Here is a 20,348-nt window from a genome sequence, read left to right on the forward strand (position 1 = left end):
TTTTTTTTTTTTTTTTTTTTTTTTTTTTTTTTTTGCCATTGAGTTGCAGAAGTTCCTTATATATTTTGGGTATTAACCTCTTCTCAAATATATGGTTTGCAAATATTTTCTCCCATTCTGTAGGTTGCCTTTTCATTTTGTTGATGATTTTCTTTGCTGTGCAGAAGCTTTTTAGTTTGATGTGGTCCCAGCTGGTGATTTTTGTTTTTGTTGCCTTTGATATCACATCCAGGAAATCATTGCCAAGGCCAATATCAAGATTTCCCCCTATGTTTTTCTTTTAAGAGTGTTACAGTTGCAGTTTAAGTCTTTAAACCATTTTGATTGGATTTTTGTGTATGATATAAAGTAAGGGTCCAATTTCGCTGTTTTGCATGTGGACGTCCAGTTTTCCTGGCCCTATTTTGTGAAGAGACTCATTTTCCCATTGTATATTCTTGCCGCTTTTGTTGAAAATCAGCTTACAATAGACGTGTGGGTTTATTTCTGGGCTCTTTATCGCATTCTGTTATGTTCCATTAGTTGATATATCCATTTTTATGCCAGTGCCATAATATTTTTATGACTGTAGCTTTGTAATATATATATATATATATATTTTTTAAATATTTTTTTTCAACGTTTATTTATTTTTGGGACAGAGAGAGACAGAGCATGAATGGGGGAGGGGCAGAGAGAGAGGGAGACACAGAACCGGAAACAGGCTCCAGGCTCTGAGCCATCCGCCCAGAGCCTGACGCGGGGCTCGAACTCACGGACCGCGAGATCGTGACCTGGCTGAAGTCGGACGCTTAACCGACTGCGCCACCCAGGCGCCCCTGTAATATATTTTAAAATCAGTAAGTGTGATGCTGCCTGCTCTTTCGTTCTTGCTCAAGATTGCTCTGGTTATTTGGAGTCTCTTATGGTTCCATATGAATTTTAGGGTTTTTTTTAAGTTCTATAATCTTTGCTCTTATTTTCAACCTTTTCTAAAAACACACTTAATTTTTTACATCTGATAATGTCAGTATAGAAAGTTGTGGCACGTCTGACTCTGTTTTAGGTATTAGTTCTCGCTTGCAGGAACTTATTTCCTTATTTGTTTTTGGATTTTTGATGGTGAGCTGAGATTTCTGGAACTTTGGGACTTGGGTTGGAGGTAGGTTTCTCCAGTAATACCCCCCCACCCACCCACCCACTAGGTGCCTGAAGGCATGTACTGGGCACTACTTTAAGTAAAATTCTTAGTTTTAGGCTTTTTTGTGTCATGTGTGGTATGAATTCAGATTGCAAACCCATGAAAAGACCGTCTTATTGTCATAAAATTAACGGAAGAGACTTTTGCCCCCTTCACTTAGTCACTTAGTGATAAGAGTGGAGTTTTTCAGTGTCCCCCGGGGAAGGTGGTGGGGATAGGGTGTTTATTTCTAATTCACCCTTGTATCAAGGGTACGGCCCTCTGAGGTCTCAGTTTTTGCAGGAGTACAGACGTTGGGTGCCTCTAGGGTTCCCAGGGTAGGTTCTGGGTTTGGGTTTGAATCCTGCTCCCTCTACCGCCCCCCTTCCCCAGACCATAAAAACACAAGATCAAGGGGCGCCTGGGTGGCTCAGTCGGTTAAGCCTCCGACTGCAGCTCAGGTCACGATCTCACGGTCCATGAGTTCGAGCCCCACGTCGGGCTCTGGGCTGGAGCCTGGAGCCTGCTTCCGATTCTGTCTCTCCCTCTCTCTCTGCCCCTCCCCCCGTTCATGCTCTGTCTCTCTCTGTCCCAAAAATAAATAAATGTTAAAAAAAAAATTAAAAAATAAAAACACAAGATCAAGCTCACCTGGTTTGTTTGGCAAATGCTCTCAAGATGAAAACTCTCCTTTTAGGTTTCCGTTTTCACTTGGGTTTTGAACTTTAAATATAAAGTTTTGAACATTTTTATACTTCAATCTGCATTTTTACTTGTTTTCAGTGTAAAGGTGAGTGTGGTAGTAGTCAGCCAGAGTAACTCGCCAGCTGCACGGTTGCAAGTGGACTTCTTTTCATCATCGAGAACGTGAATATGTTGATACTAGTCAGGTGGAACGGCCTTGTCCTTTATGAGCATTGCTTTTTGGTCTTGTCTAAGAGGTCTTTCCTTACACTCACTCTCCCGGTGTCACAGACACAGAAAGATATTCCCCTGTGTTCTCTCTGTATACATATCAATGTAAGGAAGGATTTATTTTTACTTTTGTCCACACAGAGACCTACGGACCATCGGTCAAACTCGACTTTTGACCGGTTTTTGTATGCCCTTGAGAGCTAGAGGTGGTTTTTACATTTTTAAAAGGTTACATATGTAAAGAATGTGTGGTAGAGATGGTATGTGGTCGGCAAAATCTAAAATATTTACTGTCTGGACCTTGATACAAAAAGCTTGCAGACCTCCGGATTGATTCCCCCCCCCTCCCTTTTTTTTTCTCACCTATTTGCTGTATTTTCACTTCCCACTCCTACCCACAGTTCATTTCTGGGTCCTCCATTAGATGTCATTTGTCTCTTTGTTTGTTCCCTACTTCAAATACCACACTGTAATGGAAGAGGTTGTTTTCATTAAGGAAAGTCCATGAGCTAAAGGAGAGAGATTAGAAAATGCAGGATCTGTTCTCAGAGTGGAAATGGAAAAATGTAGCAAGTTCGTACTTGGATGCCTAATTGCGCTGACATTAATCAGAGGCATAGAGGTCCAGAGTGCCCACAGACCGCGCCTCCGCCGTGCCCAAAGCGAGTGCTGGACCATGGAGTTGGGTTTTATTGATTCATTTGTAACCGTGGCCAGTGCCGTATGAAGCACGAAACGCTCGTTCTGTGAAGCTTCTGCCGAACGGAACAATGAGCTGTCAAGTCCCGAGTGGGTCGGCGTGAGCGAGGAAGGCATTGGGGGTCATCTGGGGGAGGCGTGCACCGCAGACCCCAAGGTACATGTGAGTCATCGAAGGTGCGGGGCGGAGAGAAAACTGGGTGCCGAGAATGACATTTTTCCTTGTAAAGCGGGCGTTTATTTGTCCGAGGCGGGGGATTGCTCACTTCGGTCCCGACCGAGTTTCCTTGGTCAACGAGGTAGGGCTCTCAGGAGTGATGGCACGGTCTCCGAGGTGAGGTGGAGACACAAACGAGGTGTGGTGGCTGCCACCACACCTGGCTGAGACCCTCTGTCACAGTCACCAAGGCCCTGGAAGCTTTGACCACAGTGTTCTGCTTAGCGGGACACTGAGGTCTGCTTGCCTCCACTTCCGATCGCTTTGCTTCGTTCCCTGTGGGATGAAACGAAAGGGATGATATGACAGCACATGTTGCCCCCACCCCCCGGGATGAACGTGTAAGACCCTCTCCTCGGATCCGCCTTCCGCCCCTCAGACTTGGCTGATCAAAGGGGCAGTGAGTGTGTGTGGGGTGGGGAGGGTGTGGTTGGAGGAGGCAGGGTGGCCGGTGGCTTTCAGCCGGCCTCAAAAACCTCACCCTGCCTCCTTTGGAGAGCTTCTCACTGAACTCTAGTTAAAACTGGTGTCCCCTGAGCTCTTGACCTTGGCTAACCAGGCACCGGTGTCCCCACCGGAGCGGATGCGGGGCAAGAAGGCTTTTTTGTTCTGAGCAGTTTTCCATGAGGCCTATAAACAAAAACGTTGTGCCGATCTCGTGTGTCAGTAATGGTGGCTCTTGAAGGCAGACCTCTGGAGAGACCGAGAGGGCAGAGGGTACACTGAATATAGGAATTCAATTTAAAATCTGGACCTTAAGTGGCAGCTTATTAAAAACCCTGTAAACCACTCTACAGGTCAGCTAACAGCAAATTAGACGTAAATACAGGAACCTAGATAGGGTGTAAAAAGGTAGCCTTGAGTAAAACCACAGCGGGAAAAAGCATGGGACAATGTCACGCGCAAAAGTGACACCACGTATTTATAAGGATCCTCGCGTATCCAAGGATGTTTGTCAGACGTATCTGAGTGAGCGTCTCTGGGGGGAAAGTAGGCAAATGGGGGTTAGAGGAGACGGGAAACATGCGAATCACGTGTGTGGGGTCGGGCTCCCTAGAAGCAGAGCCCGAGATGGGCATTCCTGGACAGGTGATTTGCGGAGGGAGGGCTCTCAGGAGTGAGAGAAGCAGACCAGGGCAAGGGAAGGACTAAGCGGGGTGTGGCATTGAGTGTCCAGTCCTGCCTGATCCCACGGGGGGCTCTGGAGTGTGGAATGCCCTAGAGAGTGGCCACCACGGGACACAGGGGCCGAGCTATCACCCCCTGCAGCTGCCAGTGGCCAGGGGCCCTTCCTGGGGTGTGTGCAGGCTCTCCCAGGCTTCTCTAGGCGAGATGGCTCCCGTCAGCCAAGGGCAGTCCTCTCGAGAAGGGGGTAGATGTGAGTCACCAGCAGCCAACACAACACCCCAGCATCTGGAGCGGTGGGGGGAGGCGGTCGAGACGGGCATTCGTGGCATCTGCTAAACTGCAGGAGGCCTGGGTGATGGTGACAGGCTTGCCCCCCCCCCCCCCCCCCCCCCCGGGGGCCGTGCCCAGAGGACGGCGCTCCATGAGGGGCTGCACGCAGAACGTTCTGAGAGAGCCCAGGGGTGGGAGAAGCAGACCCGTGACCGTGACCAAATCAAATACTGCTCCAAAGGCAGTCCCCCATGAGGGCCAAAGGGGGCCCAGATTCCACCTTAATGAGAGCTGGGTTCAGGGGCTGGGACTCTTCAGTCTCCTAGTTATTTTCATTGACTGCAGTCCCTCACTAGGCCGTTTTCCAAAAGCAAAACCTCTCTGCAGTTCAAACTGTGCCTTTCTTAACGCCTGAAGGCTTGTGGCAGTCACCCACTGGCTTGGGGTAAAGGTGACCCACAGCACACAGAGAAGAATCCTCCCCGCATCGCCCCACCCTCCTCCCTCCCTTTGTCTCTACACTTTGAAATCACTCTCTGTCTGGGCCCAGCAGGAGCCCTGACTGGTTCTGGGGCTTGTGATTAGCTCCCCACCCTGGCTCAGATAGCTCTTTCAGGAACCTGTGGTCTTGACAAGCAGGGGCGACTGCTTCAGAGAACAAGGCAGGGCCCCCTGGGGGATGACAGCCCCTGTCCAAGGCCAGGGAGGTAGCCGAGCCTCTCCCAAATGCGTAGACTGCAGAAAGACGAACAAAAAGTCACTTTCTCATTGTTGGTGCCATAAAAATCAGCTCCTAAGAGAATACAGCATTCTGCAGATCTTACTTAAAATTCTGTGAGCGGCGCTGATGATTAGGGGATTGCAGCTGGAAGCTGGCAGCGGCTCAGACAGATGAGAAAGGAAGATGGCCAAGCAGGTCGCCTCACCTTCGCCCCAGACTGAAGAGTGTCTGGGAGTAGGGTTCTTGTGAACTGGGGCTTGTAAAAGAGAGGCCGTCCTTGTTACTTAAGTGGGCAGGGAGAGGCAGTGCGGAGGTCTTTTCGAAGAGCTGACCGCTGATGGCGGCCTGGGTGAAACGGTGCGGGCCGCCGGATCAAGGGTCTGGCCCCACTTGGCTACGCGGTCTTGCGTATCATAGGGCGACACGGCAGCTGCTCTGCGTCTTGGTTCTTTCGCCTGCAAAATGGTGGCACGGGACCAGCTCGCTGGTCTGCTTTCGGTTGCATATCCTAATAAATGCGCGATTGTTTACCTAGGAATTACGTGTTCGTTTTACTCCACTAATGTATTATGTATATTAAAAAGGGCGTACAGCTGTAGATCCAAGAAAGTCTGGATACAAATAAGTGTAAGGCCTAGTATTTTCTTTCTCAACCCTTGTCGTGTCCTCCCACTGGGATGTGAATACTGTTTCTGGGGATGAGACCACTGGAAGGGCTTCTCCGCATGGCAAGTCTACGATGCCCATGTTTCCAAAGCCGGCCCTCTGAGCCCACGGTGTCCAAGGCAGTAGCCGTTCGCCACACGTGGTGATTTAAATTCAGTAAAATGAAATAAAGTGTCAACGTGAGTTCCTCAGAAACACTAACTACATTTCAAATGCTCAGTAGCCGCCCGTGGTGCGTGGCCACTCTATGGTCAGTGCAGATTCTAGAACATTTCCATCATTGCAGGGAATTGTATTGAGAAGCTTGCCTGTTAAGCAGTCAAGCCCATGTGATTCGGTGTTTCATTACACAGCCGCTAACCTTCGCTGAGCGTTTGCTCTGTGCGAAGTCGCATGGAAAGCATTTCGTAAGCACTATCTCATTTAGTCCCTACAACAATCTAGCCCCGTGTCATAGCGGGGGAGACGGTGGGAGGAAGGACGAGGAGTTTCCGAGCTGACAGGCTGCTCAGAGGTGGAGGCCTTGTGTTCTGCCGGGCGCCCCACGGGGACTTGGGGTTCATTGTCTGAGCCTCGCCTTTATCAGTGTCTGTGCGTGGGCTCCCGGGCACACGTTCTCAAGACCATTCACCACACGTGTGCTTCTCTGTCCCACAGGCGCAGAGGGGGTTTCTTACAGAGCCGCGTTCAGCTGAGAGGAGGCGGCCTGCACAGGCCACCCAGGGTGCTGAGGAAAGACCGCCACCTCCCCCCACTCGAGGGGCTGGGCCCACGCAGGACCCCCAGGAAGCCTTCTTCAGAAACGGCAGGTAATGTTCTCCTTGGAGGTGAGTCCCAACTGGGCACAGCAAGGGCCCAGGCCCCTCGTCAGATGCTGGGGATGCAGGGTGGGCAACAGCCAGCCAGCTGTGCCCTCAAGAGCCCTGAAGGTGTGAGGACTCAAGTGTGACAACTAGGGGATAGTCACCGTGACCCCAAAGTAGCGGGGAGAACATTGAGATATTGAGAAGTGGGCACACATCCTTCAGCGCCGGCCAGGTGTGCCGGGCCCTGCGCTGCGTGCAGATTCTCCCGGGACCTCGAAAACGTGAGTCAGAACTCTTGGGGACCCCGTCTTTGAGACGGAAGTCCACTCGATTCTCTGCGGTGGGTCCACGGGGGGCTTGCACGTCCGTGTGGACTAGAAAGATGAGTGGCGACGACGCACCAGAGCTGCTCACACGCAAGCCGTCAGAGGCGCCTCGTCATGCCCAGAAACAAACCAAGGATGAACTAATGGGCGGTGCTTCCTGGAAAAAGGACTATTTTAAGCCGTAATCACTGGGCAATCAGGGCAAATCACTCAGCTTCTCTGGACCTCCGTTCCCCCTCCTCTCTCCCCCTCCCCAGCAATAACGCGCCCGGCCTTAGTCTCGTTTGCAAGGTGTCGACTGGGAAAAATGAAGGTCGTCTGTGGAAAGGTTGCAGGGTCCCATCTGGCCAGCAGTGACTGAATTACCATCCTTTTGTGGCTGGTTATTGTCTCTTTGGCTCAAGGGCTGACCCTGGGCTGTGTCTGATGGCTGAGGTTTTGGTCCCTGGGGAGAGTTGGCTGGGGCACCTCCCCCTCCACCTTTGTGTAGCACCAGTGCCCCCTGCAGGTGGGTGGCCCTTTTGTGGTCCCCTCCTCTCCCTCCCCCCCCATCCCCCAGGCCCTAAAGCCCTCTCCCGTAGGCCAGGACAAGGGTTCCTTGTGGCTTGTTTCTTGGTGAGAATTTATTTTTTTTTTTTCTTGGTGAGAATTTAAATCGAGGTGTTTGTTCCACTGGTTGGCCAGGAAATACATTGTCTTTGCTATGGAACATCAAGGGTTAAAATCACGTGGGAGAGGCTGGGCTGGGGCGGGGCGGTGGGCGAATGCCTCAGGTTGCCCAGCTTTACCCTTTCTTCCAGTGGATGTCCACATCCCCAACTCCATTACTTTCCTCCTCCATCAGTGCGGCCCGGGGAACTGCCCGGAGGGATTTGGTTGTGTGGTACCCCCCCCCCCCCGCAGAACCCACCAGAACCCCCCGGAACTCTGCCAGTTATCCCAAACTGCAGAACGTTCCCACCAGCTGTCTCCCAGCACCTTAAAGACGGCGAAACCGGGCTGCCGCGGGAGACTCACATCTGGGGCCACGTTTGTGCTGCTGAGCAGCGAGCACACTCTGCCCTGAAGAGGACAGCGGTCCCTGCTGTGGTGACGGGTGACGACACACACGCTAGCTGTTCGCCCTTCGCTCAGATCACACTGGGGGTCTGTGCCTGCACAGCTAGGCCGTCGACGAAGGCTCCACATGAGGATCCGCTGGGCACCGTGCCGCCCCCACGGCGGCTGATAAATGCCGCTTGTCATTATCTGCCAGGCACGACAAGCCTACCTCCGTAAAAACCGGCGTGGGCTGAGCGCCCAGTGAGCGCGGGGCACGCGGTGATAGGTGTTTTCGTTGTCTGCACAGGACAAGGTCAGCGTTGGGGGAGTTTTCTTGAGAGACGAGGGGTTTCGTCCGGAAAGGCAGATGTAGGGAGAGTAGAACAGAAGCTTTCTGGACTGGCGGGTGGTGAGGACGGGCTCGGGGGCAAGAACGCAGACTCCGGAGAGGGCAGACAGCCCAGATGGGCCAGTGCGCGCCGGGCCCCGGTGGGAGGCGGGAGACGGTCACTGGGGCGGTGCCTCCCTTGGGCACCACCTGAAAAAGTCGCCACAAACTTGGTGGTTTAAAACAACAAAGATTACTTTTCTCACGGTTGTGGAGGCCGGTTGCCTCACACTCTCTCCAAAGGCTGTAGGGGAGGAGCCTTCCTGCCTCTTCCAGCTTCTGGTGGCTCAGGCGTCCCCTGGCTGTGTCTGTCCAGCCTCTGCTTCTGTCGACACCTGGGCTTCTCCCCTGTGTTTCTGTGGATCAGGTTCCCCACCCCTCCCACCGCCCGTGTCTTCCCCCTGTAAGTATACCTGTTGTGGGGTTTAGGGCCGCTCCCAAATCCAGGATGATCTCACTCAAGAGTCTCAATTTAATTATACCCACAAAGACTCTGTCCGAGTCAGGTCACAGTCACGTGTTTGGCAGTTGGGACTCGGACGTACCATTTTGGGGGCCATCGTTGAACGGCTTGGCTTCTACGATTCTCCCCCTGTCTGTGAGCCAACGGAAGCGACCTTAAAATGTGTTTCTAGGTGAAAAAAAAGGAGTGGCACATGTGGACATTCGGTGTCGAGGGACGCACATCAAGTGTGCTCTTATTGTGTGCGAAGAGTTGAGGCAGGAACGTTCTTTTGTAAACCAAACTGGCGCATAGTCGTTAAGAGGGAGTCGTGCAGCCCACCAGCGGCCGGGCCTGTTCCCCACTTGGGGGAACAGTCGTCCAAGCGGCTCCAAGTGGCTTCAATACCAGGACGGGTGTGTTGGGCCAGGGGACCCATCGGCTCTTCTTTAGGGAGAAGCCCAGGGGCAGGCTGGGGAGGGTGCGGGCAGGCCCGCTGCGTAGGACCACGGGGACTGTGCCAGCAGCTGCCCGGTTTGCCCAGCCTTGCACTCTGTGGGGCTGTCAGACCAAAGCAGGGAGCCCCGGCTCCCCTCTCCCTCCCTGTCACAGTCCACCAGCGGAAATGGGCGCCTCCTCCTAATTTGCACACGTACCGGAGTGCTCATGGTGACCCTGGGGGCCCCAGTGTGAGCAGGGACACCAGTTGGGAAGCGTCTGACCTTTCATTGTCCCTTTTACTCCTCCTTCCCTTTAAAAGCTTCTCTCATCCTTGGGGTAGGGGGGAAGGGTCTGTTCCTATCCATATGGGCTCCCGGAGGGGATCTCGAGACTCTCTGCATGTTGGGAGAAATCCCACTTCTGTATACTTCTTATCTCGGTGTGAGCTTTTCATACCAAAGCTTCAGAACAAACTGGGGCACAATGAGGGGACATTCATATTTAAGATCCCCCCCCCCCGGGGGACGTAGCCCACACAGAGGTATTATGATGTCCCAGCGATAGCCCAGAGTGGTGACAAATGCTTTCGTGTTTATTATTTGAGAAGTGGATTGAGCCAGAGGCCTGGGTCACTGGTGCCCGTTTCAGAGGGCTCCCTCCCCTGCAATTAGGAAGAACGTGGTGGATGTCCGTTAAGAGCAGGTGTGAGCCTGCGGGATGTGGGCTGAGCGTTTGCCCAGGGAGTATTAATCACCCCTTGTCCCTCATTGAAGTGTCAGAGTGTGAACAGGGATGGCTGGTTGGGTAAAGCAGCAAGCGCGGGCTGGACAGGTCGTGCTGGACAACGCTGAGTTGGAGGGTGGCGAGTGCGCTAAAATAAATACCTCCTGGAAATCAAAGGGGCTTGGGAATTTTTTTGCCACCACTTGCTCATACCGGCATTTCACAGAGGAGTGACAGGCTCTCTGAGTGTTGGGTGTTTGAAGAAAAGTACCGTGACTTCTTAGGAGCCTGACGATGGGCCTCGGTCGTCCACCATGGACAAATAGCTTTCTCCCATCCTTTGACCTGGCAGGCCCCGCATGGAGAGATCAGGGCTGGCTTCTAAGTGAGGGAGCTGACCTCGCCATGTCTGTGCATGTGTGTGCGTGTGTGTGTGCACCAGTGTGCTCGTGAATGCATGCAGCTGTGTACGTGGTTTTGGTTTTTGTTTTTGTTTTTGCAGGGTCCAGGGGGAAGGAGGACCTGTTTTCCGTGGCGGGACAGCGATAGAATCATCTAGTTTGGGTGCCTGAGGGGCTGTAACTTGGGGGGACTTGATGAAACCCAACAAAGAAATTGGAAAGGGTCTTTGGGGCGGGGGGGGCGGGGGGCCGAATTTCCCAATTAAAAGGTAGGGAAAATCTTTGGTCCTGATCCTCGTAGGTCAAGTAGAATCAGTGAAACCTCTTAAATTAAGTAGGCAAGAATACTTGTGTCCAGGGGCCGAAATAAGATGCTGTAACTGACTCTTAGTCGCCTTCATTTTTGGCGAATCTTCCTGTCAACAACTTATGAAGAGGAGAGGAAGAGAATGTTTTTGAAAAATATTTTTTTAAAGGATGGTTAATTTCCCTCCTCTGTAAACTATTCTGATAGCTTGGTACTAATCACTGGAATTAACAGATGGCTTGGCAGTGAAGTCATCTGCAGGCAGAAGGCCAGAGGAGTTATGAAGGATAAAGACCTAATTTATAAATTTTTAGAGTGATTGGAGTCTTTGAGACCCTCCTGAGAACGGAGTCTTTTTTTGAAACCTGAATTCAGTGGTCTGTCCCATCCAGGTTTCCAGCAAGGGGACAGGGGAGGCTGGAAGTTTCTTTTTAAATACCAAGTGGCAACAGGTTACCAGACAGCCTGGCTAAACGTGACTGTCCGTGGGCAGGAATTTCACGCTTTCCTCAGAGAACTTCTTCAGTCACATTTACTTCAGGATCAAGGTGGAGCTGTGATGTTAGGTGGGGTTAATCTTAGAAACTCAGGGCTCCTCATGGAAAGGATTTGCATGAATATCCCAAGGAGAGTGCACATCTACTTGAGGAAAGACCTTGTAATCCAAACTTTCTTTATGGGACACCTCAGTTCAGAGGTTGCCTGGGGAGACGACCATTATCACAGGATGAAACCCTTCTCCAATAAATTGCTTATAAACTTAGACCCTTTGTCAACACCACTTTCTCTCTGTCCCTCTCTCCTCACCGTTAGCTCTCATCCCTGCCCTTCAGAAGAATTTTCACAATATAATGTAAATGGGTTGCCAAGTGAAACCACACATCACACTCAGGGCGCAGCCTTTCATGACGCCGATGGAAGTGACCACTGGGTTGGTTGAAACTCGTTGACAGAATCTGACTAGATGACAAATGAGCAAGAGGAAACCGAGGAGGTAGTTCCAGCAGAGTGAGGTACATACCAGGGAGTGAAGAGAAGGCCTTGGGAAAACGGAGGAAGCCCTATAACATTTGGGGGGTGGGGAGTCCCTCTTGATCTTCCTGTGAGAGGAAACGTAAACTCAAGACTAGCCCATCGGTCTGCTCTACAGTTTTGTGTAAAAATGTACTCTGACCCCATTAGCACTTGATTAACCTTAGTTGATTTTAGCAGTTAGCTCCCAGTTTGCTGTTACAACCCCTCACCTTGAAGGTTTATTTTTATCTTTGTAGGTTCATCAGCTTATCTTCATAGCTTTTGGTTGCAAGAGAAATTCTCAAAGTCCTTAATTCCCCACTATTTGCTATGAAGTTTTCGTCCCTTTGGTGAATGAATTCATCTTAGGTGATCTTTCCCCAGTGGCAGAGACTGGAGTTAATCGGGCCCTGTTTCCCAAGCTGATGGGTCATCTCGGCCTTTGCCTCAGTGCCTCACGTCGCGTTGGGTTCTTAGTAGGTGTTTGTTGAACGAACCACCGAACAAGCAGAAGGAGGTCTCCTTGAGGCTCAGCCCCGTTGAAAGCTTGATCCAAATCAGCCCCCAAAACTTCTTGGAGAACGAAGGAAGGCGCAGGCAATCTGCAGATTTCATGTCTGATTGTGTTTTGGAGAGGCGTCAACAACAGAAGAGTCCAGAGGGTGTCTGGTCTGGATGGCGGTGAGCGAGGCGGAACAAAAGAAACTTGTTATTTTCTTCATAAAAGAAACCTTTTCATCTAAAAAAGCAACTTCCAGCCCCTACCCTTGCTGGACTCAGTTTTGTGGCACCACTGCCTTCAACCTTAAGGATTATCTGTCTGTCTGATGCCACGTCATTTGTACAAGAGGAAAGCTCTGGAGAGGAAGGGATGGTGACTTTGAACCTGAAGATGTTCACTTTGATGTCTTTTAACCTCTCTGACACCACAGATAGGACTAAGTCTTAACCGGGGAGATTTACTTCCAAAGCCAGCACTTGGGTCAAAACAGTCTGTGGTCAGAATTATCTTTGAAAGCTTTGTAGATGAATTACAAGAATGTGTTGTTGCCTAGAACTCAGAGCAGAAGTTCTCACGCACGAGGTGTTTGAGCACCACCAAGGTCCAGGAAGGCGAGAAGAGAGGCAGGCTGTCTGCGCGGGCTGTTTGAAGATGAACAGCCAGCTGTCTAAGGAGCCGGTGAGGATATGGTGTCCCTGCTTTGCCACACAGCGTTCGCCGTTTGGTTTTAGCATTAAGCCTCTAAGACCGCTATGACATCTTCGTGGGTCGGTCTGTCGTGGTGGGGATTAAGATCCTGGCGTTGTGCCTTCTGGGCGGTGTGGGGAGCAGTGTTTCACAATCCTGAGCGTAGGTGAAATGTGTGATGGGGCCCTGCTGTGGGGGCGGAGGGTGGTGTCCCTTGTCTGGTGCCAGCTCGGGACTTGGGGAGGGGGCAGTTACTCTGTGCCACCGTGAACCCGCTGGTGTAGGACAGCAAAAGACCATCTCTTCTCGTGTAGGGGGAAGTTCGCCACCGACCCCTGTCGCAAGAACGGCTTCTCCACTCTTCGCCTCCCGCGTTGGGGTCTCACTTAAGAAGAGAAGCTTTGCAGGTGCGTGCACATGCTCGCACTCGAAGGCTGTTTTTCCGTCAGAAAAAGCAGGTGAAAAACCCACATGTCCCTACAGAATGGATGACACCACCTGAGTGAAAGCAGCTCCCGATTCTCTTTTGTTGTGGTTACACAATTCCTGATACGTTTCTCCTGATGAGGTCACTGCCCTGAAATGAATACTTTTCTTTTCAGAATAGGCGAAGCGGGGCGGGCGCCCGCGGGTTGCAGTGGAGACGAACACAACATCATTGAATTCTGTTTGCATCTCAAGTGGGACTTTCGAGTCTCTGGGAGCTTAAAACCCATGAGCCTGCCACCCTACTACTGTTCTAATATCACACTTCCTGCCCCTGGGTTGCAGAAACGAATCTCATAATTAGGTTCGCCCTGTTTCTGTGTTTATATGCACATCCCTTTCTCTCTAGCTGCCGACATATCAGCTTTTGTTATTATTATTTATTGTTGGACTCCTTTGTGCTCAGAGGGCCTGCTCCATTAACTGAGACCCGTTCTGTTTCCTCCAAAGCTGGGGTACACCAGAGCATCCCTTGCTGTCGAGTGCTCTTGTAGATTTCCTGAGAAATGCGCTTTGTGGGCTGGAATGGAGAACGCTGATGTGGTTGAGGGTAATTCTTTGGGTTTTGCTGGGCGTGTTGGCAGTGGTGCTGCTCCTGCCGGAGCACAGGCTAAAACTGGGACACCGAAGAGGAGCTGAGCGTGGCCCTGTGCCCGGATGACACATCCCAAGTCACATCGACGGAGGGAGATGTTTTATTGAGCTCTAAGAACTACATGGTGTTTACGGTTTTGCAGTTTCCTGCAGCCAGCATGCCTATGGCCGTAAACACGGTGAAGTTCGGGGCCGCGTTTCACACCGAGACTTCAGAAACCGTCCCAGTAACAAAACCCAGAAGGCACGTTCAGCGTCGGAGGCCCGGCCACTTTTAATCCCTCCAGCAAACTAGTGATAAGGGGCTCCTTCTGCGGAAGGCCGCCCGGATGGTGAAGCTGGTGGTCAACAGTGTCTCCTAAAGTCTCAGAACTCATGTGCCACCTTCAGAAACGTCACGTCTGTACATCACCCCTGTGAACATTTGCTCTTGTCCTTGAAACTCAGAAGAAACACAAATACGTTTCTTTTGAAGAGAAACTGTTGGGAAGCCAACATCATATGCCGTTGAGGGAGCACTGCAGAATGAAAACACTAATGTTTCATGGTAAATAGAGCCTGGCTCCAGCCTGCTGTGGGCAGAAGGCCACGAGCCCTGGGAAGAGCCCCTCTGCTGGAAAGAGACCGTGACGTCTTGAGGGGCATTAGAAATACATTAGCACCCGGTTGAGACTTTCTTCCTTCCTTGGCCAGAGAGATTATAAGGGCACCGCTCTCTCACCGTGTGATTCAGTTTTGTCTCCAAGCTGTGAGTCGCCCCTCTCTGGGACTTTGTGGGCTGCAATGCCCTTTTCTTGACAAAGGGAAGGGCCCCCCCCCCCAACATCCACTCGTGTCATCCTAGTCTAGTGTTTCTTTAACTTTTACAAGGCCTTGACTTGTATAGACTCAAACTCTGCATTCAACAGAGTTGGCTGCAGAGGCCATGGGATGACCCACCTACACAGACCTTCCTGGAAGCCTCTACCTTCTCCTCCTCGTTGGGGGGTAGGGGACAGGGGTTGCCAGAGGCCTCCTGGGCAGCCTCATACTCCCATTTCTGAGACTCCCAGATAGCGACGCGGAAGCTGCTATGGCACGCGACCTGCCGAGGAAAGGGGTGGTGAGAAAGACCCTGAGCCCAGGTGCAGCGAGAGGCTGGGCACTCTTCGGGGCTTTGCAGACATTGGGGAAGGGGCTTGATCTTGCTTCCGAGGGAGACGGGGAGCTGCTGAAGGATTTGGGTGCAGGGAGGAGGGCAGTGGGGAGACCGTCCCCTGGGGGTGCTAAAAAGATCGCTCCAGGCACGGAGCGGAGCAAGGATTGTGGCAGATGGAGTGGACACCGGGACACAACAGACTGGAAGGCCCTGGAGACGGGCTGGGCACGTTTGTGTTTGAAAAGAGCTGGGGAAAATCGATGTTCCACCTAGAGGTACGAAATAGTGAACTATTCGTTTTTGGTTATGCGTGTGATGCTTCCTTTAACACATAAAAAGTGTGGCGGAAAAGGCTGGTGTTCGCCATGGCCACCACCCCCGTTGCCAGTTCCGCCACAGATGAAACGGCTGTTCCGAGGGAATCTGCCAGACCGTTAGGCGTGCATGTGCCCGTGTGCGTGGTTGACATAACGGCCACATGCGTATCTCGTTGTGCAACTTGCTTATTTTACTCGGCCACATTCCATAGCTTTCCACACTGTTAATAAATCCAGAGAGGCCTATCTCAACCTTGCAGATGGGGATAGAGCCTCTCTGGGTGGGAGCACTCGGAGTTACGGAGCCGCTCTAATCAGGGGGAGTCTGGCACGGTCAGCATTTCACTGTTGCGTCACTCCCCTGGGACGTGCTGTCCATAGTTCTCGGCCCGAGCAGAGCGTTTCTCTAGGGAGAGCTGAGAAGAGGAATCCCTGGGCCTCTGGGGGCCACGTTGCACATTTTTGATCTTTCCAGGTTGCTTCCCAGTTTACATTCCCACCTGTAGCATTTCAGAGTTTGTCTTCTTTTCTTGACCTTCTCCAACTTTTAAAAAAGTGCCTCGGATGCATAAAAGATGCTACCTCCAGTGCCCGTGGACAGCATGGCCTTCCCACCCCACCCGGCAGCCCACTGGGGACTGGGGGGGTGGGGGGTGGGGTGGGGGCCTTGCCCAGACAGACCACACTGAAGGCTGGCCTTATCCAATAGGGAAAAACATGGAGGGATGAGAAGACTGTCTTTGTTTTTGTTTTAAATCACAGAGAAGTGAGTTTCTCTTGACTCAACTTTAAGTCCACCGGGTACAATTTGATGTTCTCTCCAAATATTAATAGATTTGTTCCTCAGTCAAGGCATGACGTCTCAGTCTGCTCCAAGAGAGCTCTGTCACTGCAAAGGACACAGAGCCACGCAGGACTTCCTCTGTGCCTCGCCAATTCATTAGACCCGGTTAGCAATTTGCAGAAGAGATTAATTGATTTGCAGGCTGCTGGGCCCTAAGCGTTACTCAGCTGCCTCCCAGAAAGCTCAGGCCGCCGGGGAGCTCAAGAGAGCAAACAGTAATATGTGAGGCTTTGGTGAGAGGCCGAGCAGCGTCTTTGCGCTGCATTATAAACAGGAGCCCGAGAGACGGATTTCTCGGCCCTTTCTGGCTTGGTGTGGGATTTGGGCCACAGACCAGACTCCCAGGATAAAATGAGAAGGCTCACAGAGCTGCACCTGCCAATATAATGGCAGTGTTCCTCTTCACAAGCTTCTGTTATCCCCGGACAGCACCACGGCTGTCTTATTCTGAAATGTGGCCACCGGAGCTCCATGCTCTCTCCACATTCAGTTGTAGGAAGGACTCTGCATGTAGGGAAAAGGGACCCAGTTGAAACTGGCCTGGACAAAAACATCATCTCACATAAGACAATGGCCGCAGGCTTGGCTGGGTCCACAGGTACCGCCGTTGCCATCAGGACGCGGTTTCTCTCCATCACTTGGCCCCTCTTTTCTCTGGGTCATCAGCATCGGCTCCTCCGGGGTCTGCCCGGCCTGTCCACACTCTCTGCCTCACTCCGGCCCGAGTCCCCAGACCGAATCTTGCTGGCCTGGTTGGGGCCCTGTGTCTCCTGAACCGATCACTGGGGATTCAGGTGTGGATCATTCACCTGTCTTTGTGCGGAGGGATGGGCAGGGCCTCCTTTGCCAGGGCAGCTAAGGGTGAAGGGGAGCTGGTTCCTCCAGAGAAGAGAGGGCAAGGCAGGTAAACCCTACAGACGTCCGAATCATACCATCGCACTCATGGTTTAACGCAGCGCGGCGTATGTTTGTGAGCAGTGGAGCCCCCGTGTGCCCCTGGAGAGGGGAGAGGCAGGCGATGCCGTGTGCCCTCTTCTTGAGGAGCTTAGGGACTGGGGAACGGAGACACCTTTGTGGCATAGATTAGAGTCACACAGCCTCGGGTTCACATGCGATTACAGGGGCCTGCTCTGTGCCAGGCAGTGTGTGGGAGCAGGAAGAGAGGCAGATAGCATGACGCGGCCCTTGTCCTTAGGGAGAGCCCAGTCTGGCAGAGGGAGCCGGCACAGACTGGTAAACAAGTCATTACAAATGCAATGCGGTAAGCTCGCTGATATGATTAAGCTTCCAAATGAGGGACTCTGACAAGGCCGGCTGGAGCGAGAAGGGAGAGGAGGCTAGCATAAACAGGAACATGACGAGGAGGGGCCGCGATGCTTCCGACGCCCATCCCGAGGGCCCCTCGGCCCGGGCCCCCACTGCAGAGGGGAGGGACGGCAGACCTTTTCTCCCCTCCGTGCATCATAAAGAAATTTTGCCACATACACTAAACTGCTGGAAATGGGGGCGCACAGCACTTAACTACTATTTACTTATTTATCTAAAATGCTAAGCGTTTCCCTTGGCAGTCACTAATAGATTCCTGTAGAAACGGAGCGACACGTTCTGAATTCTGATTTCCGCGCCAACAGAAGGTGGGAAGGCAAAAATGGCTAGTGCGCTCCTGGCTGGTTCCGTTGGGGAGGTGGGAGGGCAGGATGACAGAGTCATTTAAAGAGAAGTTGAAATACGGGTATTTGCAAGGTAAACGTGTGTTTATACTAAGGGTTTGAGAGAGAGAGAGAGAGATGGACATACCTTCAGTCCCAAACCTGAGATGGAGACTGTTCTCCTTTTGAAGGACCTCCTGAAAACCGTTCTTAACTTTGAGTTGGAAGAGCCCCCAAAAGGAATCTGAGTCTTGTTCTAGAATTTTCTACGTGTAATGCTGAAGCCAGTAGCCAAATGGAATCAGAGGCTGAGGCAGAATGAGAAGCGATGATCTCTGGTGTTGGTGTCCAGCAGACCTCCAGAGGGGGTGCACAATCAGCAAGGATTTGGGGCTCACCCTGGTGGGTCGTCCCCTCCCCACCTCCACACCTGGTCTTCAGGAGACAGGTTTTGGTTTTGGAGACAGACAGGTGAGCCTGGGGGATTCATTCTAACCAGGGTGTTAGTGGCAAGTTGAGGCAGAATGGTGGCACGAACGGTGAGCCTAGAGGAGAAGTAATCACGAGTGACATGTAGACTAACATTAGAATGTATCAGATCATAATGAGGAAGTAATTCTGTTCTTCATTCCCCTTTAAGGCTCTTGATTACATATGGAGAAAGTCTGGTTTTGATGCTACTCTGCCTTTAACACCTGCCTGACCACTCTTTCCTAATCTCCCTTTTAGGCAGAGAGAGGTTAGGTTTGAAATCTAGCTAGAATTTGAGAGCACAGTTCTGTTTTCATTGGATCCATGTGTACAGGTACCCTCTTACATTAGACATCTCGTCTTGCCCAGCCACCTTGTAATAGACCTTAGAAAGCCCGTAATCCCAGTACTGCCCCCTTCTTAGCCTTTTTTTTTTAGCCCAAGACTGGTACTGGGGAAGAAATTTTGGTTTTAGATTGAGAAGAATTTGTTTGAGTCCTGACTTTCCCTCTTACTACCTTCTTGGGCAAGGGTCATCCCTTGTCTTTGTTTCACATCCTCATCTGTAAAATGGGGGTGTAGATGGGTCTCAGAGGTGTTCACCTATACTGATTCATTTCACCTGGCCCTTGAAATCCCCCTCGAGCCAGTCTAGGAATCTTCGCATTGGGCAGTTGAGAGGCTCAAGCTACCTGAGATGATGAGTAGAAAGTGCTTTGTCAACCATAAAGGACTTTGTGGGTGTGATGGCTATCACGACTGACAGTGGGGGCCTCTGTGGGGGGCTGACTTTTCACCCCAGGTCTGGAGAAGACATCTATGAGTCAAAGAAATGAGTCCATGAATGGTGAATTTCACTGGCATTTGGGGAGATCGTGGGGGCAATTTAATTTGTGCCATGTGGCTGCATAGGTGACCCCCCCCCCCCACCTCCCGGTGAGACCCTTGAAGGTGGAGAAGATAAAAGGATGGGGATAATCCTCGATGCCCCAGCCCCACCCCATCTCAGGCCTCCCTGGCAGCCCCAGGTTCTGCTTAGGGATCTGGCCTTCACCCCAACGTTGGATGCTGGCAGGGAGCATAGGAAATCTGTTCCAACAACGAGCACTGCTTTCTGCTTGAGCCTTTGGAGAGTTTCCTCCAAGTGTTTTTCCCCATCTGAGTTTCAGTGCGGCCCTGTGGGGTCGGCAGGGGGACGTGGTGGCTGTTCTCCATCCCAATTAGGAGTCCTGCCCAAGTGCACACGTTGAGAAAAAGACACACAAATTCAATTCCAAGGTTTTTCCTTTGCTAAAACTCTTAACATTTTGGCTTGTTTATTTCCTTAACTTCCAGAGACATGAAAAAGTAATTTTTGTGCCCCCTCCACATAGACATTAGTGATCATTTTCCGTCATTTCCAGCTCTCCCTTTTTTGCTACGAGGCACCTGGCGTGCCGGGAATGGACAAAAGCCATTTTTCTAAGTACCAGCGTTTGAAATTATTAAGTGTTCATTAAGCACCCCCGGGTGCACAGCACTCTCGGAGATGTTTGTTTCTCAATTTTCTATAATTTCCTTATTTTTTTTCCCCTAGCTAAAGGCAGATTGAAAAATGAACTCAGTGCATTTGAGTCTCTGAATCATAGTTAATGTGCGACGCCCCCTCCCTTAACTGCGCTGTTTCCCTTCTGCCTCCTCTTGTCTCCTTTGATTTCTCATGAATCCGATAAAGTTCTTATTCTTTTTAACCCCTACTCAGGGACTGGAACTTTTGCTTTACTCCTGACTACCTGCCGGGAAGAAATGGGTGCAAAAGCCCCGGCCAGCCCTTACCCCAGGCTGCGGGTGAGAGCAGTGGAAAGATCAGGAAGGTGGCACGGGTAGCCTCGGATGGGCAGTCTGGGCAGGGAGGGGCTGTCGGCAGTATGAGCCACGGTGCAGGATGAGCTCAGCTAATTTCCGGCCTCTCCACCCCCCACCGCCCCCCTCACTGATTGGCATTAGAGGGCAGGGG

The 20,348-nt window shown here is 51.6% G+C and overlaps 1 protein-coding gene across 5 annotated transcripts in view; it reads left to right on the forward strand.

The window, feature by feature from the left end:
- ZNF831 (zinc finger protein 831) overlaps nt 1–20,348 on the forward strand; it is a 108,368-nt gene that overhangs the window by 58,521 nt on the left and 29,499 nt on the right. For 4 of the 5 annotated variants that reach the window (XM_040459793.1, XM_040459794.1, XM_040459795.1 and 1 more), the window contains one exon: nt 6,433–6,584. In XM_040459793.1, coding sequence (XP_040315727.1) covers nt 6,433–6,584 — 152 coding nt within the window. Of the gene's footprint in view, nt 1–6,432; nt 6,585–11,463; nt 12,412–20,348 lie in introns of those variants that run through there. The other variant, XM_040459796.1, reaches the window with a different exon arrangement.

The sequence above is a fragment of the Herpailurus yagouaroundi genome, unplaced genomic scaffold (assembly GCF_014898765.1).
Source record: "Herpailurus yagouaroundi ecotype Mexico unplaced genomic scaffold, PumYag 246, whole genome shotgun sequence".
Lineage (NCBI taxonomy): Eukaryota > Metazoa > Chordata > Mammalia > Carnivora > Felidae > Herpailurus > Herpailurus yagouaroundi.